Source organism: Macaca fascicularis, chromosome 20, assembly GCF_037993035.2.
Source record: "Macaca fascicularis isolate 582-1 chromosome 20, T2T-MFA8v1.1".
Classification (NCBI taxonomy): domain Eukaryota; kingdom Metazoa; phylum Chordata; class Mammalia; order Primates; family Cercopithecidae; genus Macaca; species Macaca fascicularis.
Genome location: NC_088394.1, coordinates 15,245,571 through 15,269,452, shown reverse-complemented (window position 1 = coordinate 15,269,452; position 23,882 = coordinate 15,245,571). Strand labels below are relative to the sequence as shown.

The following is a 23,882-nucleotide window of genomic DNA, read 5'->3' as shown; positions in this document are numbered from 1 at the left end:
TCCTCAGCCCAGAAGAAAAAAAGCTGTCCTCTTAGTTTCCTGGTAGTTTGTGTTCTGTGTCTATTTCATTTACTAATTGAGATCAATGTTCTTCATTTACAGATTGAGATTATACTAGTTATATAATTGTATAACTTAAAAAAAAAAAAAAGCCAGGTGCGGTGGTGTGCACCTGTCGTTCCAGCCATTTATGAGGCTGAGGTGGGAGGATCACTTGAGACCAAGAGTTTGAGTCTAGCTGGGGCAACATAGACCCTGTCTCAATTTAAAAGATACGTATTTAACCTGCATGTCCTGCACATGTATCCCATAACTTAAAATATTTTTAAAAGAATTATATATATATACACACTCACACACGATAAGGAATTTTCAAACACATTAAAACTCATGGTCAGTGTCACGTAGACAGGCTTCAGTGGCCTACCAGCCAGATCTGTCGTGGTTTACTCACAACCTTCCTTCGTGGTTGGAGCTCTTGTCAGTACATGCATGCCTTGCGCTGCACTGGCTCCAACACTGGGTGTGACCATTTTTTGCTAACTGTTTCTTAAAGTGGTCACCTGTCTGATTCATGCTCCTCCTCTGCCATCAGTTTTAGGACTGGAAAACCTGCTGCCTCAGGAGCAAAACTAAGTATTTCCTTTCCTTTGTGAATCAAATCTGTGATTTTATAGATTTGGTAATGTAGAATTTGAAGGAACTATAATGATCTTTTCAGTTCCCGGAGGTTTGAGTCTCCATCCAAAGTATTCCTGAATCAGCTTTAGGACTGCTTGCGTGTATTGTTGAATATCATACTTTGTTTTCTTGAGCATAGCTGCATAAAATGGGTTAATAGCAGCATTGTTTTGCAACCCATTTATATTCACCGGACTACTAGGGAATGACTTAGATAAGCCACAGTCCAAGGCAAGCCACTGTGTCATCATAGAATAACCTTTGATCTTTATGTGCTTGTACTTACATAATCTGTGTCTGAAGCTTTGTGGTAAGGGTGGAGGATTTTGATAATGTTAGAGGTGTCTGATTCTTTTGTATTGTGTGTGTTACTCCCTCAAGTATTTGCTAATCTTTAGTTCTGCATTGGTGGCTAAAGCTTAATTTGTGGCCAATTCACAGAAACGGGTTAGACTTTTGCTAATGAGTTACCAAGAGAATAGTTTAATTTTTTTTTTTTTTTGATTGTCTTAAAAACAAGAATAGCAGCTGTCAGCAGTAATTTCGCCCAGTTTATCTCTTGCAGAGAACCTAGTCGCATGCTACAATTCGACCTCCTAGTTTCAAGGAGTGGTAGAAGGCTTATGTTACTGCCTTCTGGATTTTGAGGTAGTCCTTGGTATTTAATAGTTTTATGTTTTTCTTTTGTTTATTCATAGTTTCTTTTTTCTTTTTTTTTATCTTTTCGAGACAGAGTCCTGCTCTGACCCCCAGGCTGGAGTGCAGTGGCTCAATCTTGGCTCACTGCAACCTCCGCCTCCCAGGCTCAAGGGTTCCTCCTGCCCTAGCCTCCCAAGTAGCTCGGGCTACAGGCACGTGCCACCACACCCGGCTAATTTTCTGTATTTCTTTGTAGCAGTGGGGTTCATCATGTTGCCCAGGCTGGTTTCAAACTCCTGAGCTCCAGCTATCTGCCTGCCTTGGCCTCCCCAGGTGTTTGGATTATAGGCATGAGCCGCTGTGCTTGGCAGTTTTTTCTTTTTTAAAATTTTATGTGTCAAAGTTTTGTGTTTTTCTTTTCTTTTCTTTTTTTGAGATGGAGTCTTGCTCTGTTCCCCAGGCTGGAATGCAATGGCACAATCTCAGCTCACTGCAACCGCTGCCTCCCAAGTTTAAGCAATTCTCCTGCCTCAGCCTCCCGAGTAGCTGGGATTACAGGCATGTGCCACCACACCTGGCTAATTTTTGTATTTTTAGTAGAGATGGGGTTTTGGCATGTTGGCCAGGCCGGTCTCGAACTCTTGACCTCCATTGATCCACCTGCCTCGGCCTCCCAAAGTGCTGGGATTATAGGCGTGAGCCACTGTGACCGGCTAGTTTTGTGTTTTTCTAAGTATTTTATTTATGTGTTTGTTCATTTAATTATTTATTTATTGTAGAGACAGGGCCTGTCTCTGTTGTCCAGGCTGGAGTGCAGTGGCACGTTACAGCTCCTTGCAGCCTCAAATTCATGGAGTCAAGCAATCCTGCTGCCTTAGCCTCCTGAGTAGCTGGGACTACAGGCACAAGCCACCTTGCCCGGCTAATTTACTTTTTGTAGAGACAGGAGTCTCCCCATGTTGCTCAGACTGATCTCAAACTCCAGGCCTCAAGTAATTCTCCCACTTCTGCCTCCCGAAGCAGTGGGATTAACAGGGAGGAGCCACAGAATGATTTAATATAAACAAATCATTAAGACTAATATCTTTTGGAGAAGTTGGCACAAGTCATTATCCAGCTGATTGCTACATCATCTTTAGTGGTAATTAACAACACCACATTGAATATACTGTTTTCCTGTTAACTCCATGATTCTCAGTCCAGAGTTTCTGAGTCAGGAGTCTTGGATGGCACCCAGGAATTTGTATCTTTAACAAGTTCCCAGGTGATGCTGATCCAGCTGGCCGGGAAGCACATTTTGCTAAGGGTTCAGGGTTCTATGTATCAGAGTTTTATATCTGAAATGAAATTCTTCAGTAACTAATGAGCCTTCTTAGGCAGTCTGGGACACAGTTTCATACCGTCCTTTTCTTTTATTTTTTGAGACGGAGTTTCGCTCTTATCACCTAGGCTGGAGTGCAGTGGTGCAATCTCGGCTCCCTGCAACCTCCGCCTCCCAGGCTCAAGGGCTCCTCCTGCCTTAGCCTCCTGAGTAGCTGGGATTACAGGCACCTGCCACCATGCCTGGCTAATTTTTGTATTTTTAAGTAGAGACAGGGTTTCACCACATTGGCCACGCTGGTCTGGAACTCTTGACCTCAGGTGATCTACCTGCCTCGGCCTCCCAGATTGCTGGGATTATAGGTGTGAGCCACCGCACTCAGCCTATATTGCCCATTTCACAAAAAAGTTTGGAGGGTGGCTTTTTGTGAGTGCCACCCAGCAGAAGGGTATTGGAGATGATGAGGTGGTGGCTCTTTGGAGATAAAAGGTATTGTGTAGCATATGCTGTGTAGCCTGTGAAAAGACTGAGTGGAATTGATCCAGTGTACTGAGCAAAAGACCCTGGTATACTGTGCTTTACTCTGGAGTCTTTCCAGACTTGTTTGAAAGTCAGGATAACCAGCACTGCCAGTGATATACTCGTACAACATTTTAAAAATGACAGATTCCACAAAGGATAAAACTTGCTGTATGGCATCTAGAATGTGAACTTGAGTTACATTGTTTCTTAGGATAGAATTCTTTTGTAAAATTAGCCATTGTATCTAATGGGAATTTTAATTTTAGTGTTTGATAGGGTTAATGTCAGTCTTTTAGAGAATAAGTGGGGAAATAATATTTTATCAGAAAGCTTTCAGAAATGTGGCAAGACTCCCGCACGCAGTCTTGAGGGTCTTTACCGTGTTACACCCTCTCGGATATTCACTAAAATAGAAAGAATGTTTCATGCAAGTGTTAGTCTGAGTGTCTTTTTGATATCTGGCAGATGAAAGTCCTTCTGGGAGAGATTGTTCTTCAATACAGTTCACAGTGATGGAACATCCTTTCATGTCTTTATCAGCATTTCTGCTTGCCTAGTACATTTCCTCATATGCTAGGATGAAAACTGTCAAGTTGGATGATGCATATGTGAAGTATTTTATCAAATCATTCCAGGGAGTCAGTGCAGGCCCTTTGACAGCCAGCTGGGATGAGGCATGCCTACATTGAAATGTTTTAATTTTACTTCAGAAGGGCAGAGATGTTACCAGAGCAGTGGCTTCGAAACAGCATGGCATAAGGACGGTGGGAGGCCGTTGGGAGAGTTTACTTTGGTTCAGTTCCGCAGACGCTCAGCCACAGTTTTAGAGTCAGTTTCATAATTGTGTGGCGCTCTCCAGAGCCGCAGTCTGCCAAGTCACACACAGTTGGTTTTCGTGTTCTTCCGAGCTTTGGAGCTATTCAGTTCCCTGTAAACCCCAGATGTGAAGGTGGAGGTATAGGAGAAGAGTGAGAAGTGCTATTAATAATTCATTTGAAAGGGGTTTCTGTGTAAGGTAATGTGGAGTAAACAAACAAGATAGTGTAGGATTGACTACGTTAAAAAATAGCTTTTATGGGTACAAAAAAATAGAATGAATAAGACCTACTATTTGATAGCACGACAGGGTGACTATAGTCAGTAATAACTTAATTGTACATTTTTAAATAGAGTGGTGTTGGATCGTTTGTAACTGAAAGGATAAATGCTTGAGGGGATGGACACCTCATTCTCCATGATGTGCTTATTTCACATTGCATGCCTGTATCCAAACATCTCATGTACCCCATAAATATATACATCTACTATGTACTCCTAAAAATTAAAAATAAAAAAAATCTTTTGAGTGTTTTAGCTGAGAATAAATTTTTGCTTACTTTAATCGGATAATATTGAAAATTCAGGTGAAATATTAGAGAACACATAGCCTATATATTACTTGACAAAAAATATTTTTCAAAAAAATGTTTTAAAAACATCTAAATGGTAAGAGAAATTGGGAGAGCCTTCTTTTTCTTTGTTAGTATAATCCTCCTTGGTATTTGTACAACATTGAGTTTCCTAAATTAGTTGTTGAGGTCCCATGACTTTAGCAATATAACAGAATTGTAAACAGAAATACAGGAATTGCAAATTCAAGCTTATGGTTTTATATTTATATTTTTATATTTAGATTTTTCTCCCTCCCGCCAGGTGAGGTAGTGCATAGTATATGAAAGATTAATTCAAATGGCATTTTCAGTTGGCTTTTTCTAAGAAAGTCTCTAGTTATTTCCCCTGGGCTTCTCAGTTCTGTTAGCCTTTAAAGTTTAAAAAATGATCATAAAAGGAATTTTGAGAAACAAAGCTCAGAGTTTCTCAAAGCTGTTGGCGGGGGAAGGGAGGGTATTTTTTTATTCTTGGCTTAATGACATCAATATTTTATAAAGGTAAAATCATAGTATAAAATTTTGTGCCTTTTTAAAACTTAAAATTATAAGTTATCCATGTTTTGACATTTTCATAGTTATTTTGATTGCTTTTAATATATTGAAATTTTGAACTACAATTTATTGACATCCATGTATTATCAAATCCTGAGGTTGATTTTGATTTTTGGCATATTTGATGGTATAGCAGTGAACATTTTGTTGATTCAACTTTTGTTCTCAGTTATTTTTGTGGTGCTTGATACGTTTCATTAACTTTTTATTTTTCTTTGAGACGGAGTCTCGCTCTGTTGCCAGGCTGGAGTGCAATGGCGCAATCTCGGCTCACTGCAACTTCTGCCTCCTGGGTTCAAGTGATTCTCCTATCTCAGCCTCCCAAGTAGCTGGGATTACAGGTGCCCGCCACCACGCCTGCTAGTTTTTTGTATTTTTAGTAGAGACAGGGTTTTACCATAGTTGGCCAGGCTGGTCTCAAACTCCTGACCTCAAGTAATCTGCCTGCCTTGGCCTCGTAAAGTGCTGGGATTACAGATGTGAGCCAGTGTGCCCGGCCTTCATTAACTTTTAAAATAAATTTGGTGTTTAAAATTGGAGACTATTTCTAAATTTACTAAACGGAGAACTGAGAATTATATGAAGCATGACTAACAATAACAAAAGTCATTCCTAGGTTAGTTAGCTTACCTAATTAACTAGCTTACTAACCTAGGAATAACTTTTGTTATTATTAGGTTCTGGTAGGCGATAATAATGATAGTTCCAGTGTGTATCGTTTATGCTGGAAAATAATATTGAAGAAAAAATGATAGCTGCCCTCACTGAGAACCTGCCATGCTAGGTGCTATTATGTATCTTCTTGTCTTCTGGCATTGCAGGGAGTATTGATTAAATTGGTTAAAACAGCTTACAAAACCAGAATAGTACACTTGAGCCTAAATTAGCAAACTAAAAATAAATTTGGTTTCTTAGCCATAGCATTTGGTTTATTAAACTGTAGGGCAGACAACAAATTCTCAAACCACAGAGTACCATGACTTCGTTTTTTCTGACATTAACAGAACAGTATTGTTCATGCTGATGGTTCGATTTGTAAAGTAGCTTTTGCCCTGCTTGGCTTTTTTTTTTTTTTTTTTTTTTTTTGAGACAGAATTTTACTCTTGTTGCCCAGGCTGGAGTGCAGTGTTGCTATCTCAGTTTACTGCAACCTCCACTTCCAGGGTTCAGGCGATTCTCCTGCCTCAGCCTCCTGAGTAGCTGGGATTACAGGTGCCCACCACCACGCCCAGCTAATTTTTGTATTTTTAGTAGAGACGGGATTTCGCCATGTTGGTTGGGCTGGTCTTGAACTTCTGACCTCAGGGGATCCACCCACCTTGGCCTCCCAAAGTGCTGGGATTACAGGCGTGCCATTGCACCTGGCTCTGCTTGGCTTTTGGATGCCTGGTAATGATGTTCCTTAATTGCGGGTCAGTGAAGCCAAACTAATTGCTTCTTGGGCACATAGATTGCCTTTTTAATTTGCTGTATAATGTTGTCTCTACCAGAAATGCATAATATATTGTTATCTAAGTAAAACTCATTAAAATAATCTTACACACAACAGAATGCCTGATATTTTGTCCATAATCTTGCAAATAAAAGAAAACTGAATGGCATTACAGAGAGTTGTAATTTACAAGCACTCTTTTTTAAGTGCCTTTGTACCCATTTTGGAAGATAAACATAAAATGACTGCTATGATTTATATTAGTGTGATAGTTTTCTTTACCAAGGATTGTTTTGTTTTGTGCTTTTAGTGTGTTTTAAATGAGAATAATGATGTGGCCTTTTGAGACAGTCACTTATTTCAGACTGTACAGTTTACCCAGAGAGATTAGCATTTACCCAGTGACTTTGCATTTCATTAAAAAAAAAAAGAAACCTGTGTTGTCATTCTCAGTTCACAAATGTCCATTATAAGGGTTACCCTTAGAATTTGTAGAAACACTTGTTCTTAGATTGGTAAGATGGGTAATATTTATTTTCTTTCTGTTTACTTGGACTAACTAAAACTACAGCTCTGCGAAGGACTTTCCCTTGACTCTTTGATGATTAATTTTGTTCAGTTAACTAATATTTATTGAGCAGCTACTGAGTGCCAGAAACTGTTGGGGATACCAGTTTGTTTGTTTGTTTGTTTGTTTTTTCTATTTGTGATAAATATTTGGCCCAGGAGAAAAATCTCTGAAATAAATTTCAGAGCTTTAGAAATGATTTTACATGGCTGGTGCGGTGGCTCACGCCTGTAATTGTAACACTTTGGGAGGCTAAGGCAGGTGGATCACTTGAGGTCAGGAGTTCGAGACTAGGCTGGTCAACATCGGGAAACCCCATCTGTACTAAAAATACAAAAAATTAGCCGGGTGTGGTGGCCCGCGCCTGTAGTCCCGGCAACTCAGGAGGCTGAGGTGGGCAAATCGCTGGAACCTGGGAGGCAGAGGTTGCAGTGAGCCAAGATTGTGCCACTGCACTCCAACCTGGCGAGAGAATGAGACTCCGTCTCAAAATAATAATATAATAATAATAATAATAAAGCCAGGTGTGGTGGCTCATGCCTGTAATCCCAGCGCTTTGGGAGGCAGAGGCAGGTAGATCACTTGAGACCAGGAGTTTGTGACCAGCCTGGCCAACATGGTGAAACCCTGTTTGTACTAAAAGTACAAAAATTAGTCAGGCATGGTGGCACATGCCTGTAATCTCAGCTACTCGGGAGGCTGAGGCCGGAGAATCACTTAACTGGGGAAGAGGTTGCAGTGAGCCAAGATGACACCACTGCACGCCAGCCTGGGCGGCAGAGTGAGTCTCCATCTCAAAAAAAAAAAAAAAAACCAATAGAAATGATTTTACAAATAGAGTGATATCAAGGAGCTTCTACTAAAAAATTTAGTAAATGCTTATTAAACAATTTTTTTTTTCTAATTCAACCTTAAAAATGTCAAAACACCTATCGTTTAAAGGAAATTGCCCATTACCTGTTGGTCTTTTCTTGTAGGTTATTTCTTATGAGGGTCATGGATATCCCCTATCTAAACTTGGAAGGACCAGACTGTAAGTAAATTTTTATTTTCTTATTGCATCTGTGCATTTAAATGTGTGGTCTGGAAGGGATAACAGGAAAATATTACTAAAGAAAAAGCTTTCTTCACTTAAAATTGGGTAGTGATTTTGTGGTTGATATGAGTAGTATGCTTAAGTTAATGGGACTCTTGGGCATTCATTAGTCATCACTTCACTTATATTTTCCAGTTTATGCATGAATTGAATTTTAAAAACATACATATCTTCTCTATATATTTCATTTTCACACAGAATTCTGATTTCATCATTTTTTATAAGTATTTATCATATATTTTTAAGATATGCTAGCTGTCAGTTATCTTGGTAAAATTTCTATTTTCCAATTACTTGAGTGTGTATATATTTGAATTTAGTAGGTTGATTTTTGTTTTGTTTTTTTTTTTTTATTTAAAAAACATGGAGGGTCTATGGGAGGTAATTGCTTTTTCTTTTCCTCTGCTTTTTTTCTGCTGTTTCATTTGTTCTTTTTTACCTTAATGTATGTCATTGGCAGGTAGAAGTGGGTGAACTATACTTGGTGATAATAATTGTTGCAATGATAGTTTGAGGACATACTGTTGTGTTGCCCTCCATGTTAGACTAATATTTTGGTCTGTCATTCTCACAAGAATTCTGATGCTAAATATCGCCATTCCCAGTTTATAGTCCAGGGTGGTTAGAGTGATTAGGTCTCTTGCTTAGGGCTGCACAGAAAAGGTCTAGGTTTGGGATTAGAAAACAAGATTATGACTCAGGATTGCCTTACTTAACAAATAGTCCATTTAATTTGGACAGTGCTTTTTTTTTTTTTTTTTTTTTTTTTTTAGCTAAGTATATTAAAATGGGAAAGTTAAATGTTTAGTGAAGTGAAACTTCATGAACAGAGCAGCCTTGTTTTTCTTCTAAATAATTTGCACAGTTGGGTATGGTGGTTCATGCCTGTAATTCCAGCACTTTTGGAGACCGAGGTGGGAGGATCACTTGAGGCCAGGAATTCGAGACCAGCCTGGGCAACATAGTGAGACCCCCATCTCTAGAAAAATAAAATTAAAGGATAAAAAAATTAGCCAGGCATGGTGGCATGCACCTGTAGCCTCAGCTGCCCAGGAGGTTGAGGTGGGAGGATAACTTGAGCCCAGGAGTTTGAGGCTACAATGAGCTATTACCGTGCCACTGCACTCTAGCCTAGATGACAGGGCAAACCCTGTCTCAAAAAAAAAAAAAAAAAAAAAAAAAAAAAAAAAATATATATATATATATATATATATAAAATTTTAAAAATGAACATAATTTGCACAGGAACTTCATGAGAAGAGAAGATGTCTTTGCATAGGGTTCAGTTTGTTGTGGGTTCTGTAATGTATCAGAACCTAAGGTCTAGATTACTATGGCAGAATCCTACCAATCCTAGGCATACTTTCAGGAGTTGTTTGGTAATCATGAGGAATTCATAACAGTTCTGCATATTAGCTTAGACTTAATTTCATCAAAGAACCACTGGTTTACTTGATCACTTTTCACTCATCAACATTTCATCATAAATTTGTCTTACAGTGCAGCCTAAGCGTGATCATGTTCTGCATGTGACGTTCCCCAAAGAATGGAAAACCAGCGACCTTTACCAGCTTTTCAGTGCCTTTGGTAAGTCACAAGTTCAGATGTACCTTTTAGGGTTTTGCTATTCATTTGGTATAGGTGGTCAGAAGTAGAAAGACAGTTTTGGCCTGGGAATAAAAGAATGTTAATATTCAAGGTTTTAATTTCACTCTTTGAATTTTCTGGTTTAGGATACTGTTATCTTTGTGCTAATGTGATCTGAGAAACTTTTAATAGCACCTCACAATACAGAGCTATTAATTCATGGAAAGCAAAACACCATGATGATGACTGCCCTTACTACTGACTGGGGAAAATAACCTGTGGCTGAGCGTAAATAATTTTTAAGATTAAACTCAGAGGGCTTGTATGTTTCATAATGGGAGGGGAGGTCGTCTCTGCTTTAGATTAATCAAAGTGACAGATGTTTGGGTAGATCAGGAATTGTGATACGTGTGTGATGTAGGGCAGTCCTTCTCTTTCCTTTTTTACCAGGTCATGTGATTAGGTTCGTTTGAGCAGTCTCCTGATATGTGTTTATGAAAACCATTCTGATTGTAAACCCACAGCAATACCTCTCTTACTTTAACAAACGAAGCATTTAAGCTAGTCTCTGGAAATTCTTGGATAAAGTGAAGGCCACAAGACCTAAATGTCCAGTAGTAAAAAAGTTTAGTAAATATTTATGTATCTTCTAGTGTGTAGCCATTTAAAAAATATTTGAAGAGTTTGTTAAAAGTAGTTAAAGTGCTTGTATTTTAACGTTTAGAGTAAAAAGCAGATACAAAGTAGGCCTCCCATATAACTAACATCATTTTTCATTTTTTTAAAATTTAATTTAATTTTTTATTTTTTTAAAAATAAAAATGGGGTCTTGCCATGTAGCCCAGGCTGGCCTTGAACTCTTGGGCTCAAGTGATCCTCCTGCCTCGGACTCCCAAACTGCTGGAATTACAGGCATGAGCCACTGAGCCCGATGTATTTTTTCTTATCTTTGTTTTAAATTGATATTTTAGAATAGTAGACTTTCACAGCAGAGCCTTCTACACTGATAATACGGCATACCATTTCTGAATGTAAATATTTAAAATAAGTCAGAACGAACATTAAGGCATACAAAGTTAATTTAAGTACTAACACTATTATTATTATTATTATTATTATTATTATTATTATTAGAGACAGAGTTTCGCTCTTGTTGCCCAGGCTAGAGTGCAATGGTGTGATCTCGGCTCACCTCAACCTCTGCCTCCCGGGTTCAAGCGATTCTCCTGCCTTAGCCTCCTGAGTAGCTGGGATTACAGGCACATGCCACCACGTCCAGCTAGTTTTGTATTTTTAGTAGAGATGGGGTTTCTCCATGTTCGTCAGGCTGATCTCAAACTCCCGACCTCTGGTGATCCTCCCTCCTCGGCCTCACAAAGTGCTGGGATTACAGGCATGAGTCACTGCGCCTGGCCTCTAACACTGTTTTCAACAAGATTATGTGTAAGCGTGGTGGTGTGTGCCTGTAGTCACAGCTACTTGGGACACTGGGGTGCGAGGATTGCTTGAACTAGGAGGCAGAGGTTGCAGTGAACTGAGATTGCGCCCCTGCACTCCAGCTTGGGCGACAGGGTGACGCTCACCTGGGTCTCAAAAAAAAAAAGTTGTGTTTTTGAACCTATTGGTCTCTGATTTTTGTTAGTGGTCTTGATAGGTAAATAAGTCTCCAATCCTGGTATTGCACTGAATGATGACAAGCCCCAGGGTTTAATCTGGAAGGATCTTTCTATTGTGTTAAATTTCTAATCGCTTCTTTTCCCACTGGTTTGTCTCTTCTCTTGAAGTTTTAACCTAAATAACTGCTGTGGTAGCCTTTAAACAGGCTAACTCTCTATAGTGCTGAGATTTTGATCATGTTTTAAATAAGCACCTTCTCTCTCTTTAAAGATAGACTATACTGAAATATATAAGATATGCGCATTAAATCTGATAGCTCTCCACATGGACAAATATTCACTTTAGTTTTAATTTGCGATTGCAGGTAACATTCAGATATCCTGGATTGATGACACATCAGCATTTGTTTCCCTTAGCCAGCCCGAGCAAGTAAAGATTGGTAAGTGTTTTGGATTTCTGTTTTGTGTATTAAATACAGTGAGAGGTTGCCCTCCTGCTGCCCGCTTAATTTAAAAGCTGTGGGCTCAGTCAGCTTACACTCATTGCTGCCTGGTTTTTGAGATTGTCTCTGAAATAAATGAAATAATTAGTAAGTATCATGTATGGATAAGAAAATAAGACAAATCTTTTGATTCATTAGGTACACTACATAGTATATTTTTTTATTTACCTCCATTCTGTTCCTTTCTCGTTCTTGTTGCACTTTTTCTAAAGTGAGTTGCAGATTTACTTTGAGAATGAGAAGTACCTGTAGTAAATTAATACTTACATTGACCTGTTCATCTCTGTACTTCCCCCATTTGTTTATACATATTTGAGATTTATTCACTCCATTAAACTCGTATCAAATACTTGTTTTTGTTGTTGTTGTTGTTGTTTGAGACAGAGTCTCGCTCTGTCGCCTAGGCTGGAGTGCAGTGGCGCAATCTTGGCTCACTGCAAACTCTGTTTCTTGGGTTCAAGAACTTCTCCTGCCTCAGCCTCCCGAGTAGCTGGGATTACAGGTGTGCAACATGACACCTGGCTAATTTTTGTATTTTTAGTAGAGACGGAGTTTCACAATGTTGGCCAGTTTGGTCTTGAACCCCTGACCTCAGATGATCCACCCACCTCAGCCTTTCACAGTGCTGGGATTACAGGCATGAGCCACTATGCCCAGCCTTGTTTTACAAACAAACAAACTGAATATTTTGTTTGCTTTTAAAATATGGTTCTAGGCTGGGCACGGTGGCTCTCGCTTGTAATCCCAGCACTTGGGGAGGCCGAGGCAGGCAGATCATCTGAGGTCAGGAGTTCGAGACCAGCCTGGCAAATAAGGTGAAACCCCATCTCTACTAAATATGCAAAAATTAGCTGGGCGTGGTGGCATGCACCTGTAATCCCAGCTACTTGGAAGGCTGAGGCAGGAGAATTGCTTGAACCTAGGAGTTGGAGGTTGCAGTGAGCCAACATCCATGCCCACTGCACTCTAGCCTGGGCGACAGAGTGAGGCCCTGTCTCAATAAAAACAAACAAATAAATAAATAAAAGAGTTCTAAAAAGATGGGGCACCCTGTTTCTTGTAGGATCCTAAATAATTTTGATATTAACCATCAATTAAATGTTTTGTTTTCTTAAGATGGAAAGTTTTTGAATAAAATATTGATGAAAGTGTGTATTGTTGGCCGGGCACGGTGGCTTATGCCTGTAATCTTAGCACTTTGGGAGGCCGAGGCGGGCGGATCACGAGGTCAGAAGATCAAGACCATCCTGGCTAACACGGTGAAACCTCGTCTCTACTAAAAAAAAAAATACAAAAAAAAATTAGCCAGGTGTGGTGGCGGGCACCTGTAGTCCCAGCTACTCGGGAGGCTGAGGTAGGAGAATGGTGTGAACCTGGGAAACGGAGCTTGCAGTGAGCTGAGATCGTGCCACTGCAGTCCAGCCTGGGCGACAGAGCGAGACTCTGTCTCAAAAAAAAGAAAATATGTATTGTTAAGCTACATATTCAAACAAATTTCAAGTACCATGCTGCTTTGATAATGTAAAAGATGTGAAAAATTTAAGTGATATGTTTTTTACTTTAACAAAATGCCGCACGGTAAAACTATATAATTCTGATAGAACTGTTGAGTAATTATATATGAAAATTTCTGCAGATACACAAATTCAGATCACAGTATTTTGGTATTTTTCTTTCACTATCTGACTATCGCAGGAATCCAGGCCGTGTTGTAGAGGGGAAAAACTTAGGCTTTTGGAATCATACTGCAACATCACTTACAGTTGTGTGACCTTGGGTGCCTTATTTAACGTTGATGAACTTCTGCGTATCTGTGTAAACTGAGCATAATAGTATGGACTTTAGTGTTATTGTGAGGATTCCATGAGATTGAGTAAATGAACCTTGGCATGGTTTTGAGCTTTTATTATGGGTTTTTAATAGCAGATTTCAGTGCGGAATGTACTTCAGGAGCATCAGACACCAGGGATAGTGGTGGATGCAGGGTGTGATGTGGCTTGTTAAATATTTTAATTTTTGCATAGAGATTTTTTCTGTGATCCATTTCCCCACCATCCTTAGAAAGATGGTTTAGAGAGAATCCAGAGGGATTGAATTATTAGAAAGCTCAAGATAACTTCAGGTGGGGGTGGGGACCTTGAGGTTACAGTTATAGTGAGGCTTCAACGTGGCTGCAAGAAGACTGAGTTCAAAGTCCTGACCTGCAGTCTAATCCAGCCTCCTCTGCTCACTGTATACTCTTCAGCTCCTTTGCTGGCCACATTCAGTGACATTGAAGCTGTGCAGCGGGATAAACGGAGTTTCACAGACTGACACGGGGACTAACTTTGGCTCCACCACTTGTCAGCCACGTGTCTTTGGGCAGGTTATGTAAACCCTTAAAGCCGCAGGTTCCGTGTTTGTAAGAGGGAGATAATAGTTACTTTGCATGATTGTTGTGAGGATGAAATGAGATCATGGATATTAAGTTTCCAGCAAAGAGCCCCGTACTACACAATCAGTGCTTGACCAGTGGTAGGTAATTATTAAAATAGCTGCTTGGCCTCCCTTGCTGTGAACAGTGTGTAAGAGTGCTTTGAAGTCTGTAAAACCTGAGTTAGTAGCATTTATTTGAAAATTCAAGCATGATTCCTTTTTTATGTGTGTGGGATGTCAAAGTTTCTTTTCAAATTCCTGGTATACCATCATATCTGATGTCAAGTAACAGTTGCTCTCCTTTACTACTGGACGATTCTTAAAACAGTAGCTTTTAAGCTAAGTATTTTATTCCATGGTAACTCTAATCAGGGAGCTGCATTTCAGAATCATGTGTAGCCACAGAAGCGCTCTATTGTCTGATTGCTCATTGCGTTGGTTTCCTGAGGGCAATGTTGGGTCCCTCTTGTTCAGCCCTGAGTCCTCTCTCGTGCCTGACACACACTGCAGCATGAGGAAATAAATGTGTGTTTGAATAGGGGATATGGGGAATAGGCCAAGATGAAATTGTGATATTTTACCTTTTTTCCTCCTAGGTTAAGTAGATCCCTGTTCTCTTGATACATGCAGCTTTGCTAGTAAAGTCTAATTTTCTGCTATAGTCTCTTTTTATGCAAAAGGCAACTCTTAACAAAATGCTTGGCAGTTTGAGCATGTTGTGCCTCTGACAACATTTCCTTTGCCAGAAGAAGCCAATCTTTTCTGCAGTCATCACCTCCCACCAGAATCTGGCCCCTCCTCTTTTCTCCCCTCCCCTCTTCCTTTTTTCAGATGGGGTCTCTTCTTTTGCCCAGGCGAGAGTGGAGTGGCATGAACTCGGCTCACTGCAGCCTCCACCTCCTGGGTTCAGGCAATTCTTGTGACTCAGCCTCCCAAATAGCTGGGATTACAAGCATGCACCACCACACTGGCTAATTTTTGTATTTTTTGTAGAGATGGGGTTTTGCTATGTTGGCCAGGCTGGTCTCGAACTCCTGGCCTCAAGTGATCCGCCCATCTCAGCCTCCGAAAGCTCTGGGATTACAGGCATGAGCCACTGCACCCGGCCTCTTTGATGTTGTCTCTGGCTCTCTTTGTAGGGTACTGGACCTCATTCTCTGTGCTTTCATAGCATCTTGTATACCTTTTTGTATTGTTTTCACAGATAGACTGTAAACTCTTTGAGAGTAGGTACCATGTCTCAGTCACCATTGCGTTTTCAGTGCATAAAGTGGTAGTGTCTGACATTAGTAAGTAAATGTTGAATACTGAATTGCATAAATGATATTCATGGTATTGTGACTCGGAAATGCCTTTTTGCATGTGATGGATGTAACTAATGTCTCTGTTCTTTTGCTGTGATTTCTAAAATTATGCAGATGTTTCACTGAAAGACAATGTGAAATTTGTTCTTTATAATGGTGATTCTAATGATAAGAAGGACCCAGGGTATCTGATGTGCTGCAAATCCTGTTAATTTTGTTTTGTTTTGTTTTGTTTGAGACAAAGTCTCGCTCTGTCACCCAGGCTGGAGTGCAGTGGCGCGATCTCAGCTCACTGCAACCTCCGCCTCCCAGGTTCAAGCAATTCTCCTGCCTTAGCCTCCTGAGTAGCTGGGACTACAAGTGCCTGCCACCATGCCCAGCTAATTTTTGTTTTGTATTTTTAGTAGAAACGGGGTTTTACCGTGTTAGACAGGATGGTCTCGAACGCCTGACCTCGTGATCCGCCCTCCTCGGCCTCCCAAAGTGCTGGGATTACAGGCATGAGCCACTGTGCCTGGCCCCTATTAATGTTATCTTAGACAAATTACTTATTCATTTCAGCGGAAACAGAGGGCCTCTTAGATCAATAATGTAACATTGAGAAAATCATTAAATGCCTATTTATGTAGCAGCTTATAATGGCTTCTTTGGCTCTGTTGCAAACTATTTCTGATTTACATTTAAGGAGTTGCTTCTTAACTGACACCTTTTTTTTTTCTTTGAGTATTATTCTAATCAAGATTTTTAAAGCCATTTTTGACTTTGTTTCGGAGACTGGGTTTCACTCTGTTGCCCATGCTGGAGTGTGGTGGCATGATTATAATTCACTGCAGCCTTAATCGAACTCCTGGGCTCAAGCAGTCCTCTTGCCTCAGCCTCTTGAGTAGCCAGGACTATAGGTATGCACTCACCACACCCTGCTAATTTTTTCAAAATTTTCTTGTAGAGATTGGGCCTTCCCATTTTGCTCAGCTGATCTTGAACTCTTGGCCTCAAACCATCCTCTCCCCTTGGGCTCCCAAGGTGCTGGGATTACAAGTGTGAGCCACTGTGCCTGGCCATTTTTGACATTTTGAGTATGAAAGTTCTCTTTTATAGGAAACCTTTTTATACTAATTACTAAAACCCTTCTCTTGAGTGCCATTTGGTTTCTGTTGCTTTTCATTTGCTGCTGCTGGGAAGCGGGTCCCTGCTGGCTTTGGGGTGTTACAAGCTGTGCATTTAGCATTATTCCCCCTCTGGCTCTTCAGATGAAACAGTACATGGCCATTGTGGGACTTGATCCCATGGAAAGACCACTTATCTTCACCATGTGAGAATTTTTCTCAAAAGTAGTCAAGCAGGAAATCTTTTTTCGTTTTTGAAGACAGAGTCTTGCTCTGTCACCTAGGCTGGAGTGGAGTGGTGTGATCTCGGCTCACTGCAACCTCCACCTCCCAGGTTCAAGCAATTCTCCTGCCTCAGCCTCCTGAGTCGCTGGGATTACAGGGGACTGCCACCATGCCTGGCTAATTTTTGTATTTTTAATAGAGATGAGTTTTCACCATGTTGGTCAGGCTGGTCTTGAACTCCTGACCTCATGATCCACTCACCTCAGCCTCCCAAAGTGCTGGGATTACAGGCGTGAGCCAGCCTGGCCAGGAAATCATCTTTAACGGTCAAATCTGAATAGCTCATTTATATTTTGGATTTTTATATTTTTAATGTAGTTTTATTAAATTGGGGGGGAAGAGCTCAACAATATTTCAAATGTAGTAGAACTTTCTAGCCGTACTCTCAATGTTTAGACATTGTTTTGAGTGTCTTTAAATGCATTGTAGGACATTGTCTCTCTGAATATAATTTTTATAGAAATGGCTTTAGAAAAAGAGCTTTTTCACATATTTTGAAAGCTAGAGATTGGAACACACACAGTAAATACCATAAGAAACTTTTTAAAAGTAGAAATTGATAAAGGCACTTTAGAAGAGGCAGGATCCCAACAGTTATTTTGTGTCATAAAAAGTTAACACAGTAATTATAAATAAAATAAAAGCCCAAATTCAGGTAGTTGTATGAATTCCTGATATCCTGCCTTCGAAGCTTTTTCAGGATGATTGTTGGGATGAGGGAAGATACTTGGCTTTGCCTCAGTCTAAATTATTGAGTGTGCTTATGTTAAATTATATTTTTAAAAAGCACAGCTTTTGATTATGCTGAACAGATAAATATTAGAATTGTAGAGACAACTCTTTCAGGGTGATTGTTCAGCCTTGAATTTGCTAAAAGGCTGCTTATAACTTTGAACTTTACCTGTGCTTTTTATTATCCTTTTGATGTTTGCAAAATCTGTAGTGATAACTGGTTTTTATTCGTGATATTACTCATTTGTGTCTCATTTTCCCTTGTTGATTCCAGCCAGCTGTTACCAATTTTGTTGATCTCTCTCAAGAACTAGCTTTTGGCTGTGTTCGTTTTTCTGTATTGTTTGATGATGTCTATTTTGTTGGTTTCTGTTTTTTTTTTTTTCCTTTTACTTGCTTGGGTTTAATTTGCTCTTCTTTTTCCAGTTTCTTGAGCTAGAACCGTATGTGATTGGTTCTTCTTTTCTTCTTTTTTCTAAATTCTTTTTAAAAATTATAAGCCTGGCGTCCTTGAGGTTGTTCGCAGGTCAACATATTAATATCTTACTGATTAGCCAGTGATTGATCAGAGGTTGTGCTGAAACGCCTTGAGCCAATAAAACTTGAACCCTTTGCCAGCTAAATTAAGGAACAGACTCAACATTCAAGCAGTTTACAAGTCTGCCCTAATGTTTACTTTTGTCTGGACCTTCTGGTCCTCTGTGGGTGCATAGGCCTCATGGTCAGCTAGCAATGTGTACATAGCTAAGACTCTGCAAGTCATTGACATGAACCATTTTCCTTTTCTAATAGAAGCATTTAAAGCTATAAATTATCCTCTACGTACTGCTTTAGTTGTATGTTAACTGTTTATTAGTATGTTTTCAATATCATTAAGTTGGAAAAGTTTTGTGATTTCTTCTTTGATCCTGGATTATTTAGAAATGCGTTGTTTCATTTCCAAATGCTTAGGATTTTCTTAGATTTCTTGTTACTAATTTATAATTTCATTCTGTTGTGACTAAAGGTTTCAATAGGATTTCAGTCCTTTTAAATTTACTAAAATTTCCTTCATAGTCAAGCATAAGGTCTGTCTTGCTGAATATACTGTGTGCACTTAAAAGAACATCAATATCAGTTAGTATTATTCATACATCCTATGTCTTTTTTTGGTGTTTTTCTTTGAGACAGAGTCTGGCTCTGTCACCCAGGCCAGAGTACAATGGTATGATCTCAGCTCACTGTAACCTCCACCTCCTGGGCTCAAGCCCTCCTTGCAGCTCAGCTTCCTGAGTACCTGGGACTACAGACGCATGCTAGGATGCCTGGCTAATTTTTGTATTTTTTTGTAGAGATGGAGTTTCACCATGTTGCCCAGGCTGACCTTGAACTCTTGAGCTCAAGCAATCCTCCCACCTCAGCCTCCCAAAGTGCCAGGATTACAGGCATGAGCCACTGTGCCCAGTCTTATTCTATATCTTTACTGATTTTTTTAGATTTAGTTGTTGTGTCAGTTTTTGAGAAGGGTTGTTAAAATCGCCTATGATTGTAGAATTGTCTGTTTACCCTTTTAATCTTGTCAGTTTTCATGTCATGTATTTTGTGACTGTATTATTGGGGGCATACATATTTAAGATTGTGTTGTCTTTCTGATAAACTGGCGTCTTTGTAAAATGTCCTCCTTTATCTTTTGTAATACTATTATTTTTAAGTCTACCTTATCTGATATTATTATAATCACTTCATCCTCCTTGTACTTTTTATATTTGCCTGGTATATTCTTTTATTATTATTATTTTTCTTTTTGATACAGTGTCTTATTCTGTTGCCCAGGCTGGAGTGCAGTGGTGCGATCTCGGCTCACTGCAACCTCCACCTCCTGGGTTCAAGTGATTCTTCTGCCTCAGCCTCCCGAGTAGCTGAGATTACAGGTGTGTGCCACCATGCCCAGCTAATTTTTGTATTTTTAGTAGAGACAGGGTTTTGCCATGTTGCCCAGGCTGGTCTCAAGTGACCCACCCGCCTTGACCTCCCAAAGTGCTGAGATTACAGGTGTGAGCCGCCACACCCAGCCAACCTGGCATTTTCTTTCTATTTATTCTAGACCTATCTGTGTATACACAGAGTGAGTCTCTTGTAGACAGTGTATAGCTGGGTTTTGCTTTTTTTTTTTTTGAGCTGGAGTCTTGCTCTGTCGCCCAGGCTAGAGTGCAATGGCATGATCTTGGCTCACTGCAACCTCCGCCTGCCGGGTTCACGCGATTCTCCTGCCTCTGCCTCCCAAGTAGCTGGGATTACAGGCATGCGCCACCATGCCTGGCTAATTTTGTATTTTTAGTAGAGATGGGGTTTCTCCATGCTGGTCAGGCAGGTCTTGAACTCCCAACCTCAGGTGATCTGCCTGCCTCGGCCTCCCAAAGTGCTGGGATTACAGGCGTGAGCCACCGCGCCCGGTGACTGACATTTAATTGGAGTATTTAGTCCAATTTAATGTCCTTATTGGTATGGTTAGGTCTGTCATTTTAAAATTTGCTTTTTGTTTGCTTTCTCTGTGTTTTGTTCTTTTGTGTACCTCGTTTTCTGCCTTCTTTTGGATTATTTGAGTTTTTTAAAAGAATTCCATTTAAATTTCTCTATTGGCTGTTTTTGTTTTATCTTTTTGCATTATTTTTAGTGGTTGCTTTACAGATTTCAGTATCTATCCATAACTTTTAACAATCTTCTCAGAGTTCATATTATACCATTTCACATAGAGTGTAGAGACCTTACAATTGTATAGGTTCATTTACAACCATTCCTTGTAGTCTTTTAGGTTTTAATTGGGCATATGTATTACATCTGCCTTCATTGTAAATCCCACAAAGTGGTGTTATAATTTTACTTTAAACACTATATGTATTTTAAGAAATAAGGAGAAAAAAATATTTACTCAGATATTTACGATTTTCAGTGTTCCTCATTCATTCCTGAAGATCCAGATTTCTTTTTTGGTATCCTTTTCTTTTAGCTTTGTGAACTTCCTTCAGTATTTCTTGTATCGATGGTTTGGTTGGCAACTGAGTATCTAATTTTTTTCTTTATCTGAAAATGTCTGTATTTTACCTTTATTCACGTAGGATATTTTCATTGGATATAGAATTCTGGGTTTTTCTTTCAGCGTTTTGAAGCTGTAGTTCCACTGTCTTCTGGCCTCTTAAGATGAGATGTTTGTGTCATTTGAATTGTCATTTTCCTGTATATAATGTGTTAATTTTCTCTGGTTATTTTCAAGATTGTCTATTTACCATTGGTTTTAGCAGTTTGAATATGATGTACATAGACATAGCTTTCTTTGTAATTATCCTGTTGGGGTTGGCTGAACTTATTGAGTCTATAAATTTATAGTTTTCACCAGATTTGGGAAATTTTTAGACTTTATTCAAATACTCTTTGTGTTCCATATTCTCTTTCTTCTCCTCTGAGACTCCAGTTACCCACATGTAGGAGATCTTTTGATGTTTTGGTATTTCCTAATGCTCTGTTCCTTTTTTCTATGTTCATTTCTTTGTCTTCTTCATGTTATATAATTTTTATTGATCCACAGGCTCACTGAGTCTTTCCTCTGACATCATTTTTCTGTTATTAAGCCCATCCAGTGAATTTTTTATTGCATATATTATATATTTTAGTTATGTATTTTCATTCGGTTTATTTTTTCTGTTTCTCTGTAGAGAGTTTCTTTTATTTCATTTGGAGCCTATGTTTCTGTTTTCATTCTTTTTTTTTCTTTTTTTAATTTTTTGAGTTCCTGGCCACTTAGTCTGTATTTCTTTACCTCATTGAACATAGTTATAATAGGTTGTTTAAAGTCCTTGTCTACTGTCTGTGGTGGTACACATTTTTATTCCCAGCTACTAGGGAGGCTATGGTGGAAGGATTGCTTGAGCCCAGTTCGAGGCTGTAATGAGCTATAATTGCACCACTCCACTCCAGCCTGAGAGATAGAGCAAGACCCTGTCTCTTAAAAAAGTTAAAAAAGAAGAAAAAAGCCCAGGTGTGGTGGCTCATGAATGTAATCGTAGTAGTTTTAGAGGCAAAGGAGGGAAGATGGCTGGAGCTCAGGAGTTTGAGACCAGCCTGGGCAACATAGTGAGACCCTGTCTCTACTAAAAATAAACAAAATTAGTCAGGCATGGTGGCGTGTTCCTGTAGTCCCAGCTACTTAGAAGGCTGAGGGGAGAGGATCCCCTGAGCTCAGGAGGCCAAGGTTGGATTGAGCCAAGATCACGCCACTGCACTCCAGCCTGGTGACAGAGCAAGACCCTGTCTCAAAAAAAAAGTCATTGTCTAATAATTCCAACATCTGCATCATCTGAGGATTGTTGATTCCTGTTGTTGGGTTGGTTTCCCTTGAGAATGGGTCATGTTTTCCTGGTTATTTGTATATTGAGTAATTTGGAATGGTATCCTGGACATTGTGAATGTTCTCTTGTGGAGACTGGATTTAGTTACATTCCTTAGAACAATGTTAATATTTGTATTTTAATTTCAGCAGGTAATTGGCCTGGTGTGGTGGCTCATGCCTGTAATCCCAGCACTTTGGGAGGCTGAGGTGGGTGGATCACTTGAGGTCAGGAATTCAAGACCAGCCTGGCCAGCATGGTAGAATCCTGTCTTTACTAAAAAATACAAAAATTAGCTGGACATGGTAGCACATACCTGTAGTCCCAGCTCCTCGGGAGGCTAAGGCAGGAGAATCACTTGAACCCAGGAGGCAGAGATTGCAGTGAGCTGAGATCGTACCACTGCACTCCAGCCTGGGCAACAGAGTGAGACTCCATCTCAAAAAATAAATAAATAAAACTAAAAAATAATTTCAGCAGGTAATTAGCTTTGTTAGACTCAAACTATAAACTTTTTCATGGCTGTGGTGGGTTGTGGCTCAGATCTTAGCTTAGATTGCTCCCAGTTTGCCATGTGCATGGTTTAGAGTCAACCAGAGACTTGGGCTGGGTCTATATACCAATATGAGTTTCTTCTTCTCTGGCTTCCTATTTTCCAGAATTCCTTCCTCACTCTCTATTGCCCCTGTTTGCCCCTAAGCTTCTTCCCTAAGGACTTCCTTACCTGTGATTTTTTAAAAAAGTTATTTAGTTTCATGACAAACCCTGCATGTAGCATTCAAAACCTGTGCTTTAAAAAAAAAAAAAAAAAAGATGTTTTGCCATGATACCCAGGCTGGTCTCAAACCCCCGAGATCAAGCGATCCAATTGCCTCAGCCTCCCCAAAGTGGTAGGATTACAGGCATGAGCCACTGTGTTTGGCCGAAATCTGTGCTTTTTAATTGTAACCCTTATGGCATCTATTTTTTTGTTTGTTTGTTTTTTCAAGATGGAATCTTGCCCTGTCACCCAGGCTGGAGTGCAGTGGCACATTCACAGCTCACTGCAGCCTCGATCTCCTGGGCTCAAGCAGTCCTCCTGCCTCAGCTTCCTGAGTAGCTGGGACTACAGGTGTACACCACCATACCCAGCTAATATTTTATTTAGAGACAAGGATTTGCCATGTTGCCCAGGCTGGTCTTCACTTCCTGGGCTTAAGCCACCTGCCTGCCTCAGCCTTCAGCTGTCTGCCTGCCTCAGCCTCCTAAAATGTTGGAATTACAGGTGTGAGCCACCGTGCCTGGCTGGCACCTGTTTTGTGATTTAGACCTTTTTTCCACATCACATACCATGCTTAAACTACCTCCTTCTGTTTATTTAATAACATTTTCAGAAAATCTAGTGTAAATGCATCAAAAAGCATGCCTTTAACTGATTAAAGTGATTTAAGTTCATTTCCTTTCAGATATATATGTGTATTATATCTGAAATACAATATATTGATATATATTTGACATACTGTCCAGACATAGTAGTGTCTTTGCTTCTACCTTTGGTGCCTTTTATAGTTGGCCAGTATGTTACTGTTTATTTATTCTTGTCATAGAGTGAATGCACAAAATATTCAAGAAACAACCAAAAAATGAGTATTTTTCCTATGCATGTTAATTTTCCTAATCTTAAACTGTATGTAGAATTGGTTTACAATAGTGATCTTGAATTCTAAATGTGGCAATAGATAAATGAGCCAAA

At 39.7% G+C, this 23,882-nt stretch overlaps 1 protein-coding gene across 18 annotated transcripts in view; it reads left to right on the top strand.

The window, feature by feature from the left end:
* The window catches only part of PARN (poly(A)-specific ribonuclease), a 199,986-nt gene that overhangs the window by 65,956 nt on the left and 110,148 nt on the right, over positions 1 to 23,882 (top strand). For all 18 annotated transcript variants that reach the window (XR_012429494.1, XM_074028276.1, XM_074028272.1 and 15 more), the window contains 3 exons: positions 8,123 to 8,178; positions 9,742 to 9,828; positions 11,810 to 11,884. Coding sequence is in view for 17 of the 18 variants with exons in the window: in XM_074028276.1 (XP_073884377.1) it covers positions 8,123 to 8,178; positions 9,742 to 9,828; positions 11,810 to 11,884 (218 nt within the window). In the remaining variant the exon portion in view is untranslated. The remainder of the gene's footprint in view (positions 1 to 8,122; positions 8,179 to 9,741; positions 9,829 to 11,809; positions 11,885 to 23,882) is intronic.